The sequence below is a fragment of the Abramis brama genome, assembly GCF_963993115.1.
Source record: "Abramis brama genome assembly, chromosome: 15".
Lineage (NCBI taxonomy): Eukaryota > Metazoa > Chordata > Actinopteri > Cypriniformes > Leuciscidae > Abramis > Abramis brama.
This window is the reverse complement of record NC_139977.1, coordinates 16,004,662-16,024,517: the sequence shown is the minus strand read 5'-3', so window position 1 is coordinate 16,024,517 and position 19,856 is coordinate 16,004,662. Positions and strand designations below refer to the sequence as shown.

Genomic DNA, 19,856 nt, shown 5'->3' with positions numbered 1-19,856 from the left:
CTTAATGTAATATTTAATGCGCTCCATGTTGTATGAATGGAATAGGCTATATTTTCTTTCTCTTTGTATTTTTATATCAATATGGTACAATATTATTCTATTCAGTTCAATGTGGTAAATGAGTTAGGCCAAAAGTAATCTAAAAGTAATCAAAAAGCCAATTACTATGCCTAATTAAAAAAATTACATATAGTGCATAGTACACATACATAACCTTTGAAGATTATTTATTATATTTTGTATTGAGCATGCAGGTTTTTCTTTGTTCTATGTGTGTTTTTCTGTATTTTGTAGATGAATGTATACAGCTGATATTGCAAAGGAGAGATTAAACACACTAGTATCTCACACAGCAAATCTGCTTTTTAAATGTGGTCAGACTGTTTTGTCTTATCTTTAATTAAAACTGTTATTAAAGGGACATTCTTGCAACATGTTTTGATTTCTAAAGTAATAAGGCACAAACCAAGGCAAATTAATTCAATGGAATATGTTTAAATAAAAAAATAAATCTTCAGTGTAGTCATTTTGCCTATCCTAACAGCTTAATAGCTGGAATTTATTCACCAAGCAGAGACTCATGGTATGTTTACCAGTTGTTTCCTGTTTTTTCTGTTCATAGCTTACTGCCAAATACCATCCCAAGATGTTTCCTAAATCAAAGCAACAAACAATAGAACTAGGGGGGAATACATGTATAGATTGTGTTTATTTGATTTCCTGTTCATGCATGATGATGGTGATGGGAGACAGATGTTTTGAGTTGCAGTCTCTGAGTTACAGCGGCCCCCTGATTCCCCACACCCACATACAACAGCTTTACAGGAGGGGCTGACAACAGCTGGAGAAGGGAAAGTCACAATAACAACTCATTTGCAAAATAAAAGTATCTATATCTAAAATCTATATGATTTCAATGCAACGGCCAACTAAATCCCAGTCAGGTTTTTCATGTTTTGGTTTCACTCAGGCTATGCATGTAAGATATGTGCAGATATTTGATCAAATTGTGATTTTTTTTTAAACATGAAATGTTTAATTCTTCATTAAAAGGTTAAAAAAGGAATAATTTGTATCTGATTGTTAGTCGACAGACTTAATGGTTTGTCCTGCTCTAGGGTTTAAAGTAGCTTGTTTTTTATTGTGTACCAAGCCTTTTTTTACAGTCTATGGTACCAAGCACAGCATAACACCTCTTTTAAGGGGCAGATATACTGTATATCTGCAGCTGTCTTCAGCTTTTCCTCAGGACAACTGGGGGAATTCTGAAGTCTATCTTACAGACAGAACAGCTGGGCATCGAAGCCAGGATGAGATTACTGTAGCCTACTGGAGGAAGAACTGGAAATATGAATAACAGTATAGTATAGTGGAAAAACACAAAATATCATGTTATGAGTTTATACACCCTTATTACCTTTAAATATGATACAGAAAATTGATAATAAGAGGGTTTTTTTTCAGAAAATTAATTTGAAAATAGATTTGACTTTTGGTCAATATAAACTGTTATGATTGTATAGGCCTATCATAACTCAGCTTTTTTTTTTACTGGAACTGGCCACAGTGCAAATCTTGAATAAAAATGATCTTTGTGATAAATCAGTTGGTTAAATCGATTTTAAATTCATGTATAATTAAAATCATTAAAAAATATAAAGGCCACGAGAGGGCATCGTCTGATGTTTTGGCTGAACCGGACGAGGGCGGTGACGCTGTGGGCGGAGTTATTTTGAGTTCAGGCGGGAAAAACGAATACGTGATGACGTACGCTGTGTCACGTTGAATGCTTGTTTTTGCGATGGCTCCCATCAAAATAAAACATATCGTCTCTTTTACATCACAGGTAAATATCTGGTCGAACTTTCATGTATACGGCGAGACAGCAATTAATAAGTACTTGTAATACTGTCTAGCATTTTATAATAACTGTCATGAACAATATCACGTAATGAGGAAGAGTTCATACAGATTCAAATAATTTTATATAAGTTAAACTAGTAATCACGCAGCTGTCCAGTGAAAATACAGAGATTAAAAAATACATATGAATCAAAATTATTTAATTTCTACTCTTTTATAAGCATGCTATTGCATGTTATTAATTAATTGTTATGTATGTAATAATGAGTAATGCAAGTTATTAAAGTAATAAGGTTCTCTCTTACATGACTGAATTGCAGGATAGTAAGAATGGAGTGGATAATCTGTGTGATGGCAGTGACAGCAGCAGGCCCTGGTTGTGCAGCGTCCAGGACCGCAGTGGAGTGCTGAGGGTGGAATTACAGATGGAGCGAGCCTCTGCTATAGGATTCATTGATGTTGGTGTGTTTGTTAACAGAAAATCTTCCACTATAATCTGATATGTGTTCTTGACATTAATATTCATGGTCTTCCTGTTTGTTTGTAAAGGCAACTGTGGCTCTGCGTTCATTCAGTTTGATGTTGGCCGCTCCTCCTGGTCATTAGACCATCCCTATGTCACCCTGCTACCCACTGCAACCCTCATGAGTCCAGCGGACTCGAAACAGGGCATTGGCCGCCAAAATGTGCGCATGTTTAAAAAAGGTAAAATGACTACAAATCCCTATATTTCCCTGGTATTTCTCACTTAGGGGGTCACCATTGTAATCCTCGGTGGACGAAACAGAACAAAGACAATAAGCGCAGCATTTTATAATTAAATAAATGTAAAAAAAAGGATGAATTTTGATTTAATGGTCCATCATGAAATGATTTTAAACATGTCCGCAATTTTCTTTTGTGTTCATATAGCAAGCACCACAAAAGTCACCAAGTTTCATTCCATTTCGATTAAGTAAAAAATTCAAAACATAAAGTTGTTTGGTGTAAAATGACTGAAGAAGACCACCAGAGGGTTACATTTGTGAACTGTATGCAAGTGCATAAGATTTAACTATGTTCATTGACACTGAAAGATTAAGATAATGTCTTAAATGTCTCCATGTCCAGCTGATTTTCTCCCTCAGGCTGCAAAGGAGAGCTGGGACAGACTGCGAGTCTCCTGCACTCAACCTTTCAACAAACGTTTGCAGTTTGGTCTGTCCTTTCTGCGCATCCGCACCATGGAAGACGAGGCTGAAGGTCCCTCAGTGCAACATGAAGATATTGCTGAAGAAAATATGGTGAGAGGATTCATGAACGTTTTATCACCTTGTGTTTAAACAAATTAGCATTTTCTTATATATCCAGTGTCATAGCAGCCATTACAATTGGGTTCAATTGTAATGAATTGCGTTTCACAGCGCACGCCAGAAAAGATGACATCCGTGATGGAGTGGCTTTCCAGTCCAGCTATCCAAAACACGTTTTTTGGGCGAATCACAGGGTGTGTGTATTGAATGTGACACTTACACTTCATTTCAAAACTAGATTTGTAGTTACATGATAGTCAGAAGGCACTCTGTACTCTCTCTTACAGGAATGACTCCTCAGATGCCCAAAGCCAAAGGAATGCTGGGAGTTTGAGTCGGGCAGAGCGCATGGTCATAGCCGCCCACTCTAACAGACGCTCTTTGTCAACATCCCCATGCAGTACCACATCCAGCACAACACCTCAGCGAGGCGATAATACGAAAACCCCACCAGGCAAGTTATTTGGCCTCCTCTCAGACAAAGCAAAAATAAAGAATGCTTTCAGTGGATCAAGTAAATGTTATTTCTGTCTATACGGCTACAATCAGGTGAATTTAGGACTTCCACTGACCAAACGAGGACCCCTCAAGAGCAAAGGAGGAAGTCTAAGGCACGGTATGCATTGAGAAAAAAGTACTGGTAAAATATGAAGGACAAATAAATTGTGGTCTTTTGCATTTTTTCATTTTTGTTTTTAATAAATGTATACTTTTATTCAGCAAGGGTGCATTAAAATGACCAAAAGTGACATTAATAATGTTACAAATGATTTCAAATCCAAATAAATGCTGTTATTTTCAATTTTGTATTCAACAAAGTATCCGGAAAAACATGTATGAGGGTTTCCACAAAAATATTAAGCAGTACAACTGTTTTCAACATTGCTAATAATAAGAAATGTTTCTTGAGCAGCAAATCAGCATATTAGAATGATTTCTGAAGGATCATGTGACACTGAATACTGGAGTAATGATGCTGAAAATTCAACAGGAATAAATTACTTTTTAAAATATGTTAAAATAGAAAACAGTTCTTCCACTGAAGCACAAGATGCTCTTGGGAAAATCTCAAATCATGAAGAAGAACATGATCATCAGGTTTGACACAGATTTATGGAGGTTATGCATCTCTAGTGCTTATGTCATTAAAACAAAAGATGTACCAAATATTAAGGCATTCTTAAATGAAGATTTTTTTCACTCATTGTTATGCTGATTATGTAATTTGCAAGGAAAATTTCTTAAAGTCCCCCTCTAGTCAATCATTTTTATCCCTGAAAAGTCGTCTTTGATCACCAAAATGGTATACTTAAATATTTTTTCCTGTGAATTTTTTTTTATTTGTGCCTTAATGTAGCTTGAATACAACTCTATACCCTTGCTTCATTTAGTATACGTGGAACCATGAATATGCAAATGAGCCCCGCCTCCACTCACTCATACAGAGTCGTCTACAAGTCGATGTATAAGAATCATAATGCGTTTTATGTATCGCTCTCTACAACGTCGGACACAAAGTGGTAATTAATATGATTAGCCTTTTGCTTGACTACATTATCAAACAGCTAATAATGTGTTGCTAATGTTACACAAACCATGTCAGACAGTTGCCTTCTAAAAATCAGTATCCTTACAAATGCTTAGAACATAGTGAAGAAAGGAATATAGTTCATCTTAACATTGATAATATACATCATATACATAATTATAATAACAAATATACCGGGGAAACCTGGCTTCTCTTGAGACTTCAATGCTTCAGAGTGCAGTTAATGATATGTTAAAGCCCGCCCCCTCGTGACGTGATTGGCTACAAGGTAGTTTGTGACATCAGAAACACCAGCGAAACACCAGCGATTTCAAACCGTGTTTTTGAGACTGCTTTTGGTTCACTGCAGTTTTAAAGATAAAATACTCAGCAATGGTGCTGATTTATGAATTTGCACACGGTTTGTCTTAAAGCATACTAAAAACACCACATAGACATAAACAACTTAAAAAAAAACTTGATTTTCAACACAGGGGGTTATAAAATGAGAAAAATGCAAAATACACTTTTCACTAGTGGTTCTAGACTCTGTTGTATATTCTTCATATATATATTCTCCATTCTATTTATAATTTGTATAGACCCATACTGTGTATTCTGTATTTAATGGTGGTCATTCAGGCAGAGCCTCATAAACAGTGGCACTCCACTGAAGAGACCCAGACCTGCAGCATCCGCACATGAACCCACCTCAACAAGCCCACCCAAAAGTGTCAGCAGACACAGTCAGAGCCCACAGGACACACAGGAATCTGCCCACCAGAGCTCTCCGGAGACCAGATGTCCTCTTTGTGGAGGTAATGTGATTGTGTACATGCACATTTGGCAGACATTTTGGCTCATCATTTACTCACAAGCTCTTCTTTTTTCTTTCTTTTGCTTTTTGTCCATGTAGAATCCTTCAGTCCCGATTATCTGCCTTTCCATGCTTCCACCTGCCTGGATTGTGATCGAGCGGAGCTCATAGAAGTCAGAGAAACAGAGGTCATGATCTCACAGCACAGCAGCTCTTCTGTTTTTGGCTCTGGCACAGATGAGCATATGGTTCCATGTCCTCTTTGCTCCATCCGATTCCCCCCAGACCGTATCCAGCAGCACGCCAGCACCTGTGGGGATACTGTGTGGCTGAACTGAGAGAAGAGCATTGTGGTCTCGGAAGCCTTTTCAAAATAGCAACATGCAAATAGAAATCAGGTATTCGCTTGCTTTCTCTGGCCTTGCCAGTAAACATTGTGTGTCCTACTGGCTTATGAGTTTTGGAGAATACGCATGCCTCCCTAAAAAGACTGTATTTTTATTGTTTTTTATGGAGACAATTATAACAATGGTCATTATGTTTATACTGTGTGTCATGGGGACATTTTAATGTATGAGATGTTTGACTGGCAAACATGTTTGGACTGTAAATATGTTTGTTGCTGCCATTCACTCTCTTTGTGGTATCAATTAGAATATTAAATTAAACCATTGATTTTAATTATCAATATATTCTCATAATTGTGAAAAATGTCATTTAGAAAGTTTAGATTTTTTTAGGATTTGCCCTGTCATTTTTCTCACTTTTTCAACAACAAAATAAATATATCTTTTTGGATTAAAACTGATATATAAATATTTATACACTACTGCTAAAAAATGTTGGTCGGTTAGATGTTTTATTGTTTTTAATAAACTGTCTTATGCTCGTCAAGTCTGCATTTACTTCATCAAAATACAGTAAAAAAAATAGAAAGAATATCGTGAAATATTATTAGAATTTAAAATAACATTTTAATATATTTTCAACTGTAATTTATTCCTGTGATACAAAACTGAATTTTCATCATCATTACGCCAGTCTTCAGAGTCACATGATCCTTCAGAAATCATTCTAATATGCTGATTTGATGATCAAGAAACATTTCTTATTATTATCAAGCTTGAAACCTGCCTAATATTTTTGTGGAAACCAAAATACTTTTTTCCAAGATTTTTTGATGAATGGAAAGTTCAAAAGAAGTGTTTATTTGAAATAAGAAATTGTAACATTATTAATGCCTTTACTGTCACTTTTGATCAATATAATGTGTATTAAAAAAAGACTTTTAAACGGTAGAGTATGCCAAGTCAAGTAACCTTTATTTATATAGCACTTTTTTTACAATACAGATTGTTTGTGTGAACACCTACTTTACAATAAAAATAAATAAATAAAGATTTATATTACAATAATTTCTCTAATTAATTTTCAAATAGCTGTCCTGAAGCGCTCTCACACTGACCCTGTGTCATGGGGCCATCCTTATTGTTGAGCCCTGATGTTTCCAGAGGTGTTGAAAGGAGGAAGTGCACTGATGGGGGAGTGGAAATTTAGAAGTCCTTAGTGAGCTCTAATGGGATGCAACATAGTGTTACAGTTGCATTTTTAATTGGCCGTGTCCTTCGGGGAATTATACCTGTTATTTGGTTCGTTCACAATCATTCAGCCGTGTGTTGACTCCAGTGGTGGCAAACCAGTGAACTTAATCACTCTCTTCAGATCAGAATTAGAGCCTCATAAAACAGCGTTACTAACTGGCTTTTGAAGCGGCTTTGATTGTTTTTTTGATATACGGTGGACATGTGAGACATCCATTGATACAAGCGCACTGTAATATTTATTTCCCAGGTGTGTCTGAAGATGGAAGACCTCACGGTAAGAAATAAATAATTGTTCATTGTGAGAAATTATTTTGTGAGTTTATTCAGTAAGCATGTGTCAAAGTCTTTGGAAATTGTATCTGTTATAGAGAAGTTTAGGTTATGTGACTATCTGCTCATTTTATTTACACCAATTTTCCTGACTGTTTTTATGACATGCAAACTTATATATACGGTATACAAAATATATACAGCAGTTTGAATGAGTTTGTGTATATCTATATACATTGGAAAAATACTATTTTACATTTTTATAATTTATTAAAATTATCCCATTCTATTGCAAATTCTATTATCAGCATAATAATGTCCCTATAATTAAATTCTAGATGTTTCAACAACTGAATGTTTTCAGGGTTAACACTTTTCATTGCCAGTAAATATACGTGACTTCTCTAGTCATCGTTTTCTAGACTTTTCCCGGTCCAGAAATCACTTTTAAAATTCCCTTCTATATTCAGATTTTCAAGATCATGAGAATCATTTTGATTAAATTAATAATAAATTAGCAAATTAAAATAAGAAATGTCAACTAGCATCTTGATTTGTGTATTTTTTATGTAGTAAATCATTTTAAGCCATCTTATGGCCCCTCGGTCAGTCTCAGCTCCATTTTTGGGAAGAGAACTACTATCCTAAAGTCCTAAAACTTGATGTTAAATCCCACATTTTCAGTATGGACTCTTGGACATTTGTACCCCACTTTATCTTTTTTTTTTTTTAAATGAACATTCAATGTGACATTGCATATTAATGCTTTAGTTTTTAGAAAATTAAACTGACAGTGTTTGAAGCAGTGAAGTAGTAGAAGAACAGACAGATGTCTAGACCTCCGTGAAACAGAATCTCGTATTTCAGTTTGACAGATAGCGTTGCCATGTATTAAAATGTTTTTTTTTTTATCTCCCCTTTGAATAGCCAGAACAATGGCGCGAGATTGTGAACAAGAAGTTTCGCTTCCCTCCAGAGCTCCTCGGTGCCATCCGAGAGAGGAACATAAACATGGTGTCTTCGCTGCTGAAGACGGGTGACGGCATCATCCGTCAGCTGGACGACTCCGAGGACAGGCTATGGAGAGAAGCGCTGAACTTGTCCATCCGACTGGGCAATGAGGACACCATGGACACCCTTCTCCAAGGGATCAAGTTTGACTTCCGGCAGATTCACGAAGCTCTTCTGGTGGCCGTGGACACCAACCAACCTCGTGTGGTCAAGCGCCTCCTGGACCGGCTGGATCTAGAGAAGGGAAACAAGATGGATGTGCGTTCTTTCGCCATGGCCATTTTTGACCACTCCATTGATGATTCCCAGTTTGCCCCTGGAGTGACACCATTGACTCTGGCCTGTCAGAAGGATCTGTATGAAATTGTAGCAATGCTCAATCAGAAAGGTCACGAAATTCCTTGGCCTCATAAAATCTCATGCGCATGTCTGGAGTGCAGTAATGGACGGCAATACGATTTGCTCAAGTTCTCGTTGTCCCGTATCAACACCTACCGAGGTATTGCCAGCCGTGCTTACCTGTCCATCACCGCTGAAGATGCCATGCTCAGCGCCTTCCGACTCAGCCGGGATCTCCGCAAGCTGTCTATGAAGGAACCTGAGTTTAAGGTTGAGTAAAGCAGGGCTCGTGTTTTTCCAGGAGGTTTCTAGATATCTTTCATTGTAGTAGAAGTTGATAAATCCTACATGGATAATATTTACAAACTCAAATTAGAATATATTATATAAAACATTCCATAATCTGATCAATAATGTGACTCTCATTTCCATTCATTTATTCAAATATACATTAAAAAAGGACTTTGATGATCAGCATATGTGTATGCTTTAATTGTCTGTATTAAAATTGATTTTGATATTTTTTTAAGTAGAATAAAGTCTAAAAATGTTAGGGTGATACAACTGCCCTGATATCATAATGAAGAAAGAAGCCTCTTTTATATATATATATATATATATATATATATATATTAAAGTATATTAAAGTAGAAAACCATTATTTTAAATTGTAATAATATTTCACAATATTACTGTTCTGATTTTTTTTTAATCAAATAAATGCAGGCTTGTAATGACATTCTTAAAGTTATTACTTTTTAACTTTCTCTTGAAAATGATATAAACGTTTTTCAAAACCATATGAAACCAATATGAATACAAAGAATACATTTCTAAGAAATTAGTACCTGTGTCTTGAAAGATTTTCATTTTCTTTATAGTGGTCACTCTTGTATTTGTACAATGGCATATTTTTCACAACCACTGTCTCCTTTGCTTCATACAGCCTCAGTATCTTAGCCTCGAGCAGGTGTGCCAGGAATTTACAGTGGAGCTGCTTGGAATGTGCCGGAACCAAAGCGAGGTCACCACCGTCCTGAACAGCTGTGGGAATCAGGATGAGGACAGCGAGGACGAGCTGGACCAGCAGGCCTTTGAGGAGGGCATTCCAAACCTTGCTCGCTTGAGGCTTGCCGTCAACTACAATCAAAAACAAGTAGGAGCTTTAACACCTCTGAGCAAGAAAAAAACTGCATTGATGTTTATCCATGTATTTGGCTAACCATTGGCTTCTTGTTTGTTCTGCAGTTTGTAGCCCACCCCATCTGCCAGCAGGTGCTCTCCTCCATCTGGTGTGGGAACCTTTCAGGTTGGAGGGGCAGCAGAACGGCATGGAAGCTTCTGGTGTCTTTGGGTATCTTCCTGACCATGCCTATCCTTTGCCTAATCTACTGGATCGCACCAAAGTCAAAGGTTTGCCAAATATTGAAATGTTCTAATAAAATATTATTTTTGCTGCTTGTTAAATTTACATAACTAAAATGAGTTAAAGCATTTTGTTTCCACTAAATGTATTTGTGTCAAGTCTACTTAAAAATGTAAAATTGAAGTTTACTGAATTTTTTGAGTTCGGACTACCTAAATCTTTTTTGTAGCATTAACTGAAGCTGGGCAGTGGATTTTTTGCTTCCAGCATGTTTTGAATATGGCTGGATCAGAGAGTAAATGTTGAAAATAAAGGTGCAACCCAATTCACGTACTTATGCAGCATTCTATGCCGTTTTGTAGAATAAATAGTGCGAGGAGTGTGTTCACTCGGAAACTTCAGAAAAGTAAAAAAGTGCACTTTAAATACCCGGATAATGCACTTAATTAACCGAAAAAATGGAGTGTATAATGTTAGACACTTCATGCTAATGTTGAATGACAAAATAACCTTATAGAATTAATACACTACATGATTGAGTACATAGTGCATAAGTACATAGTGTATAAGTGCATAGTGTATACGTGCAAAGTGTATAGTGCGTCATTTGAGACACAACTTAAGTGTTTTTTTAAGTGTTTTTGAGTAGTGAAAGACCTGTTAGTGTTTAATGTCCAGTGTCATTTAAAGAGAAATTGTTACCTAGTTTTATTGAGTAGATGCAATATAGTGAAGAGACTTTCATCTATCCATCCATCCATTCTCCAAAACGCTTGTCCTACAGGGTCACTAGGATGCTGGATTCTATCCCAGCGTCTCGGGCCGAAGGCCGTGAAACACCCTGGACAGATGGCTAGTCCATCACAGGACTATTCTAACAGGCTTTTTCGACTAAAATGTAAACCATGTTGTGGTCTTATGTTTGTCTTCTCAGATGGGGAAGACTATAAAGATCCCAGTGATTAAATTCCTCCTCCATTCGGCTTCATATATGTGGTTCCTGATCACGCTTCTGGGGGAATCCATTGCCATGGAGGTGTATCGGGACAGCTTTGCCTCTCGTCAGCACACCATCCTGCACAGCTCTTTCCACATGGTCTGGGTGGTTGGTAGGTCCCAGGAAACACACTTCTCGAAAAATGCTTATGAGAAATTGATTGGAATACAGTACTAGATTCATTTTTATGCAAGATCTTCAACTTACTTTTTGAGCATTACACATGAAATGTTCACAAAACATTTTTTCAAAATGTATTAAAAAATACAATAAAATGCAATGTATACATACAATGATGATAAGCATATGCTCATAGTTGAAATTTCTGTATTTAAAACCAGCGAAACCAGCCGAAAGGCCGATGAACGTCCGCGCCAAATACTGAAAAAGTTTGTAGATAAAAATTACTATGGTGTATAAGCTCAAAAAACATCAAAGTTCAACAAGGAGAAGAGCTCACACACATTATAGTTGAACATTTCTTAGAAAAAATACAGAGACAGACAGTAGCACACCTGATTCTATTTACTTTTTTTGTTTTAAATCCAATAAAGTTAACTCAAAAAAGTTAATTAAAAAAATACATATACCTGAATAGCATAAAAAGTATGAGTATACACTAACATTCATAAGTATACCAGACTGCGCAAAAAACACAAACATTTGCATAAAGTTAAAAAATGTAAGAGAGATACAACTGTTGATATCACAATAAAAATAATAATAATAATAATCTGAATAAAGCTGGTTATTAATATTTGTTAAATTGTGTCCTCCAAATCAAAGTCATATGGTCCAACCATCATGCAGAAACATGCAGGAAAAGAAACATAAAAGAAAATTATTATTGACAAGATCAATAAATCTTTTTAAAGGGTTAGTTCACTCAAAAATGTCAATTCTGTCATTAATTACTCACCCTCATGCCGTTCCAAACCTGTAAGACATTCGTTTGTCTTCGAAACACAAATGAAGATATTTTTTATGAAATCTGAGAGTCCCTCCATTGACAGTCTAGATATCTGAAAACTAATCCATATGAATCAAGCGGTTTATCTTTCAAATTTTCTTTACGATCTCTTTATGAACCTTTTGAAGTGTGAAAGTGGTAGTTGCATAGACTGTCAATGGAGGGACAGAAATCTCTCAGATTTCATAAAAATATCTTCATTTGTGTTTCGAAGATGAACGAAAGTCTTACGGGTTTGGAACGACACGAGGGTGAGTAATTAATAATTAATAATGATTCATAATTTCATTTTTGGATGAACTATCCCTTTACTGTAAGTCAAGGTTAGTTCAGGTTGTAAAATGTCATGTGGTGTGACTTCCCCCCAAAATAATCTTTTTCTTTTTGATATACTGTATATTTGAAAACCATTTTGATTAAGATGTGTACACTCACTTGTAAATATAGTTCTGCATTTATATTGCTGCAGGGTCTAATTTGAGCATTACACGTGAAACATTATAAAACAACAATTTAGTAATCATTAATCATTTAAAACAGGTTTCTTCTGGTTCGAGTGTAAGGAGGTTTGGATCGAGGGCTTGAGGTCTTACTTCCTGGACTGGTGGAACTGTCTGGATGTGATGGTTCTCAGCATGTACCTGGCTTCATTTGCCCTGAGAGTGGTCATCATGCTCAAGGTCCACTTCCTCTGCCAGTTACCCGACAACCAGGATGAGTGTGTCTACTTCAACAACACTTGTGAGAGAAAATACTTTATTAAGCGTCACAATTTAGCCTACAATATTGGCTTCTGACTGGCCTACTGCAGTAACGTATTTGTGGCTTTACAGTGCGTGATGAGTGGCATCAGGAGGATCCCCAGTTCATCGCTGAGGTGCTGTTTGCAGTGACCAGCATGCTGAGTTTCACTCGCTTGGCCTACATCCTGCCAGCACACGAGTCTCTAGGTACCCTGCAGATCTCCATTGGAAAGATGATTGACGACATGATGAGGTATTCAGCTGCGACAAGACCTTGTCATGTTGATTATCTTGAGAAGCACATTCTGGTGCTCTTTGTTCAAGATGCTTCTTTTTCTCTCCAGATTTATGTTCATTTTGGTGATCATTGGAACCGCCTTCCTGTGTGGCATCAACAATGTCTATGTCCCATTTATCATCTCCCCTAATCTTGGAAGGTATTTCCCAGCTAACACAAATATGTTCTTAGAAGTTAATAATACCAGATAACTGAACGAAGGTTCTTTTAACTTTATTAGAGGAATGCTTGTTTATAGCTTTGAAAGAACCTTGCATGAACATTAGCTTCAAGTTCTGAGCAGCTGCAGAAATTGAATCAATGAGCTGAATTTTGAGATAATCTTCAAAATGGAACGACGCCACATCTATTTTCATTCACAGATTAAATGAAACCTTCAGCTTCCTCTTCTGGACAATGTTTGGTATGGCCGACCAGACCTATGTGGACATGCCTGAGTTTGTTTTGGCTGAGTTTGTTGGCAGAATCCTTTATGGCATCTACACCCTGATCATTGTCATTGTACTTCTAAACATGCTCATTGCCATGATCACCAACTCTTTTCAGAAAATTGAGGTAAACTGGAGGAACTGACCCTGATGTAACCTGTACAGTAAAAATGCAGGCTTGGTGTTTGACTTAAACTGTTCATCCCTGTAGGATGATGCTGATGTAGAGTGGAAATTTGCCCGTTCAAAGCTCTACCTGACTTACTTCAGAGAAGGACTGACTATGCCTGTCCCCTTCAACATCATCCCCTCTCCAAAGGCCGCTTTCTATCTTTTAAGGTTGCTCATTTTCTTATTTGATTGAGTCCATTATTAAGGACTAGGAGTATTTTTAAAAATAACATAAAAGAATCAGCACAAGTAGATATATAGAAAAAAAAAATATATATATATATAAAAGTTGCATCTAAAAGGATTTAATGTATTATTTTTTAGTTTCATTTAAAAAAAAGAAAAAAAACATAAAATGCATTAAATAAACTTTGAAATATGTCTATTTATTCATCATTTTAAAAAGTGATTTATTAATGTACTATTTATTATTATTATTATATATAACTACATGTAAAATACAATTAAATCAACAGCTATCTGCTAATTTGAAAAGGTTTTGAAAAGTTTTTTAATGCATTATTTATTATTATATATAACTAAATTTAAAATACGTTATTTAAACATAGCTATTTACAGTATGTCAAATTTTGGGGAAAAAAAGTGATTAATTAATTGTTACATTTAACTTGTAAACCATTCTTTAAATAAATGGCTTTTTAAATGCCACTATTTATTAGTCAAGTGATAGATTTATTTGCATTTTTTAAATGATAAATTAATAAACTGATAATTTATTCCTTTTTTTTTTTTTTAAGTGGCACTTTTTTAAATTATTGAAATTATTTTAGAAGTTGGTGCCTTCTAGACTGAGAAAAGCCAGAAAATGTATTTTTGGCTCATGTGGATGAAAGACAACAACTCCCAGAATGCACTTGCTTCGCTGCCCTACAAGGACACTCCCAAGCCACGCCTACCGGTTACAGAGGGCAGTATCAGAAGAAATGATACAACTAGGCTACTAGTTGACTCGAAATTGAAAAGATGCCGTTTTATCGTGAGATCCCACCCCCTATGGGCGGGGTGAAAACATGCGGAACAAGCTCCTACTACTGGCTGTAGACTCTAGCCTCTGGCCAAAAAAGAATGTTTTTTTCCAGACACAAATACAGAAATCTCTCGTCTCAGGGGGAAATGAGGGAGGGAAGAAACCGGGTTTCTACTGATACAAAGCTTAATGCTAATCACTTTTTTAAGTGTGTATTTTAAACAAATTGATATTTTATTCCATTATTTTATTTTCAAGTGGCACTTTTTAAGTGTTTATTTTAAACAAATCGTAAAAGGGAAAATATTAAACATTTTAATCCTGGTGTTTTTTCCCTTTATATTTAAGAGGAATTTTCAGACGGATCTGCTGCTGCTGCTTCAACTGTAACTCTACTCAAGACTACCCTCCACTCACGTCTATGGTACACTTTTCTTTCAAGATTAGAAAATACATTACTGTGCAGCATGTTGAATAAAACCCAAGCTTCCATTTGCTTTGTTTGAAATGCAACACTGAAGACGCCCCCTGACGCGGGCTCAGGGGAGACCCGGATTCCCTACAGACAGCAGGTCATTCGTGCTCTGGTTCAGCGCTATATCGAATCTGCCAGGAGAGAGTTTGAAGAAGCCAAACGCAAAGGTAAGACAAGGTGTTTTTAAATCTGTTCATCATGTTTTGTTATAGACCCCATCCACTGGATCGGATTAGTTTAGTCTGTTAGTTGTCTCTATGCTAGTGTACTTGTAAAATGTACTTTTAGCACACATTTTTAATGTACCAACTTCTCCATATATTGATAATTCATCTTGACCGCAGGGCCATGCAGTTTTTTGATCCAATCAATTGCTCTCTAGAATAAGCATGCCCCTCCCCCAGTACCAACTACAACTGACTAAGGGGCCGTTTACACAACACCATTTTCAACTAAAAATGGAAAACATTTTATGCGTTTTGGCCGTTCATTTACACGACAACAGCATTTTGGAGGCCTGAAAATGCAAACTTTTCGAAAATGGGTTTAAAAGTGCAAGTTCCTGAAAATGATACTGTTATCATCTCCGTGTACACTACAAAAAACGTGAATTTGTGAACAGGGCCCGTATTCATAAAGAATCTTAATGCAAAGAGTAGCTCCTAGTGACAAAATTCTAAGAAAATTCTTAGAAATGTGGGCGTTTACTCTTAAAATTGAAGAAAAAATCCTAGTAAAGAAAAAAGTAATTCAGGAAGCATCTTAACCCTTAAAAGAGGTCTTAAGTTCAAAATTGTTAGGAGCACGGATGAGGACTTTTAAGAGGCTTAAGAGTTTCTTTAGCAGAGGAGAAAATGACAGAAAGACATAGAGGGAGAAGAAATGTGTTGCAGACAATGGATGACAGTGAGTTAATAAGAAGCTATATATTAGATCGTGCAGGGATCATGTTTGTGACTGATCTTATTAGAGACACGCTAACATCTCCGACACAGCGCAGAAATGCCATAGCGCCAGAAATGAAAGTAATCACTACATTACGATATTTGGCAACTGGGAAAATTCCATGTTTGATACATTAAAACCAACATTCAAACCACCACTTAAATAGACATGCCAGTAATCAGTGTAATTGGAAAGAGTGGAACAATTTTTATCATTCTAAGCCAATCAAATACCTTATAGGAAATTAACAGCATGGTAAAAAAAAAAAAAAGGATTTATATACACATATATAATGTGTGTGTGTGTGTGTGTGTGTGTGTGAACGGTCAAATAGGAAAAATCACGCATGTAATTTCAAAGTGAAGGCTTAGAATAGACCCTATACTTAAAATCACTCTTTTTTTCCTTCTTGGTCAACCAACCAATCACAGTCGTCAAAAGATAGTGTCATACATGGCAACGGGGTCAACCCCGCCTCCTCACTAAGATAAAAGTTTTGTCTTTTCCTTACTCAGAGTTGCTCTCAGATCGGTCCCGAATTGCTCTTAAGCTAAGACTCCTACGTAAAAGTTTTTAAGCTAAATTAAGAGTTTTCTGAGAGGATTCTTAGAATCTTTATGAATACGGGCCCAGGACTTTATGGATTAGTTATTATAGTTACTCTGTGCTAGCTACGTTAAACTGCATTGTATGTCTTTCGTTTATTTATATATTCATTTTGCATTACTAAGACATTAAAGGGATATTCCACCTCTGGAAAGATGAATGTGTATTTAAATTGGGTCATTTATAGATATAGTAGAAATGTGAAATTATTTTAGAAGTTGGTGCCTTCTAGACTGAGAAAAGCCAGAAAATGTATTTTTGGCTCATGTGGATGAAAGACAACAACTCCCAGAATGCACTTGCTTCGCTGCCCAACGAGGCCACTCCCAAGCCACGCCTACCGGTTACAGAGGGCAGTATCAGAAGAAATGATACAACTAGGCTACTAGTTGACTCGAAACTGAAAAGACGCCGTTTTATCGTGAGATCCCACCCCCTATGGGCGAGTTGAAAACATGCGGAACAAGCTCCTACTACTGGCTGTAGACTCTAGCCTCTGGCCAAAAAAGAAAGTTTTTTTCCAGACACAAATACAGAAATCTCTCGTCTCAGGGGGAAATGAGGGAGGGAAGCACGGTCATTCGAAAATACTACCAGGTTTCTACTGATACAAAGCTTAATGCTAATCGGTGAAGTATCCCTTTAAGAATAGTCAATAATAGTTATTAAACAGAAATATTAGGAGATAATTAATGAACTATGTTTTACAGGTAAAACGGCCACTAGTTTGAGTATTTACGCATTATATTGCAGGCGTCAGGTGGTACGAAGCTCTCAAAAGATTCAGTTTAGAAACAGTAAATATGAGCTGTACAAAGATGTGAACGTATTTACAAAGTTGGAATCTAATAATCACGGTAATTCCGACATGACCCCGAAACAGGAAACACATTAACACAGGAAATAAATCTGCTCTCTGTAAGTTTTTAATGTGTTTTTTGTTTTATTTTAAGTAATCTTGAGGCCCCTTTGGAAGTTTGCTGAGGCCATGCATTGAAAATGCTGAAATGATCTGGAATGTCTTTCTTGTAGATGTTGGGAACAGGATCACAGAGCTGAGTAAAGTGATCAGCCAGCTACACTCAGAAATGAAACAGATTCACACGGACATGTTTGACTCAGACAGCACCAAAGCGGACCCGTCAGGAGGCTCTTCTTTCCTGGGGAAGTACATCATCGGAGCCAAAAACAACTTCAAGGGCTTCAACAGCGACGAGAGAAAGACTGCTCCTATGCATGAGGAACACTATGCACCATTACACCATGAAGAACAAGCGGAGACTGTAGAAGAGAAGCGTGAAGAGACTGTAGACGTGCAGGAGTCACCGACCACTGACACAGAGGCAGACGGGAAGTCAAATGAAGAGCAAAGCAGTGAGACAGGAATTGATGAGGTCATCGAGATTAGCATGGAGGAGGAAGAGGGTGCTGAGAAGAATACAGATACAGAGAATACAAGTGAGACAGTCATAGATGTAGAGTCCCTTTCAGACGTAGAGAGTGAAGCCAGTGGAAAAAGAGAAGATGAGGCGATGACAGAGAAAGCCAAAGATAATATAGAGGAATTGAATACAGATGAGGCAACAGGAGGATCAGATCTAAATGAAGCTGAGACAGAGGAAAATGGAGAGGTTGAGGAAAACAATGGAACAACAGAAGATATTAATGTGGATGTAGTTGAAGTCGTCAATGAGGGCATTAAGTTTGACATGAGCCAGACAAGCCTAGTGAGTCTTTTAGCAAAGAGGATTGAGGAAAAGCTAGAGAAGAATTTCACTTTCAGTGGAAACAAAGCTTCATCTCCAACCGGCAGCGACGACTCACAAGACACTGGTTTTGGTTCTCAAGAATTTGAACCCTCAACTAGTAGCCCTTAATGACGGCAATCGGTTTTTCTAAGATTAGTTCAAAACAACTAGCTTGTGAGAGCCGTAAACCTAGTTTGAAAGCATTGTTTCAGTTTTTTTAAGATAATAAAATGCTTTGTTACAGTGGCAACAGAAAGTATTTGGACACATTTGTCACTGAAAATGTCTTAATGTTAGGGTTACATTTGAAAACAATTTATGCTAGTGCGTTTAGCTTTTCTCAAAAGTAACTTTAGTCCGTTCACACAGGTGTAGTTCTTCACATTATCTATTAACATATTCATTTTACAGCCAGGAAGTACTTTTAGTTTAGAACAAAACTATTTTTTTTTTTTATCATTTTAAAGTTTGTTTCACTTGTTCTGCAGTACTGTTCAAAAGTTTGGGGTCTGCAAGATTTTTTTTTTTAAAGAAATGTATACATTTAGTCAGCAATGATGCATTAAATTGATCAAAAGCGACAGTAAAATCAATTGCAACGTTACACAAACATCATTTTACATAAATATATTACAACTTTCTGTCCATCAAAGAATCCTGGAAAAAGTATGTTTCCCCAAAAATATTAAGCAGCACAACTGTTTTCATCACTGATCATAATAAGAAATGTTTCTTGAGCCTCAAATCAGCATATTAGAATGATTTCTGAAGGATCATGTGACACTGAAGACTGGAGTAATTGCCAGCACAATAATAAATGACATTTTAAAATATATTGAAATAGAAAACCATTCTTTTAAATTGTAGCATTACTGTTTTTAATGTTTTTTTTTATTTTATTTTTATAAATGCAATCTTGGTGAGCATAAGAGACTTCAAAACTCACAATGACCTCAAACTTTTAAACAGTAATGTTTTTTAAGTGACATTTTTTGGGGGGCCACTGGATATATATATACTGTATATATAATGTACTCTGAGAGGCATTCTGGCTTCTTAGTCTTTGAAATTAAAATATTTTATTTTATTTCTGTCATTAAAATAAACAATAAATGTGCAGTGTTCTATCTCCCTTGAAGTACAGTAATCGCTTTAATATAAATGTATGTAAATGAATCTCAAAACCCTTAATACGTACATGCAGCCATGGTTCGAGAGGTGCACGAGAACACATTTCTAACCCCAGAGACCTCATGCACATGTTGCAGCTTGTTCAACACCTGCTGTTTGTGACACAGCTGCTTCATCCCATGAGGCCTCCATGACTATTCATTACCCAGTCACCTGCAGCCTCAGACCCTCCCCAAGCACCTCTACTGGAACGTCACACCTGTTCC

At 36.5% G+C, this 19,856-nt stretch overlaps 2 protein-coding genes across 2 annotated transcripts; both read left to right on the top strand.

Annotated features, from left to right (window-relative positions):
• The first annotated feature begins 1,749 nt into the window (after positions 1 to 1,749).
• xndc1 (xrcc1 N-terminal domain containing 1) lies at positions 1,750 to 7,047 on the top strand. Its single transcript, XM_084136555.1, has 9 exons — positions 1,750 to 1,846; positions 2,184 to 2,325; positions 2,413 to 2,568; positions 2,974 to 3,146; positions 3,267 to 3,349; positions 3,443 to 3,609; positions 3,705 to 3,771; positions 5,326 to 5,501; positions 5,600 to 7,047. Exons 1-9 carry the CDS (start codon positions 1,787 to 1,789, stop codon positions 5,836 to 5,838), a joined length of 1,263 nt encoding a protein of 420 aa, XP_083992681.1. The 5' UTR covers positions 1,750 to 1,786; the 3' UTR covers positions 5,839 to 7,047.
• Positions 5,856 to 19,850, top strand: trpc2b (transient receptor potential cation channel subfamily C member 2b). Its single transcript, XM_084136553.1, has 14 exons — positions 5,856 to 5,898; positions 7,352 to 7,378; positions 8,302 to 8,994; positions 9,671 to 9,880; positions 9,973 to 10,137; positions 11,025 to 11,199; positions 12,598 to 12,798; positions 12,891 to 13,053; positions 13,145 to 13,237; positions 13,461 to 13,653; positions 13,738 to 13,865; positions 15,034 to 15,109; positions 15,207 to 15,327; positions 17,744 to 19,850. The coding sequence occupies exons 2-14, from the start codon at positions 7,364 to 7,366 to the stop codon at positions 18,586 to 18,588; spliced, it is 3,078 nt and encodes a 1,025-aa protein (XP_083992679.1). The 5' UTR covers positions 5,856 to 5,898; positions 7,352 to 7,363; the 3' UTR covers positions 18,589 to 19,850.
• The last annotated feature ends 6 nt before the right edge of the window (positions 19,851 to 19,856 follow it).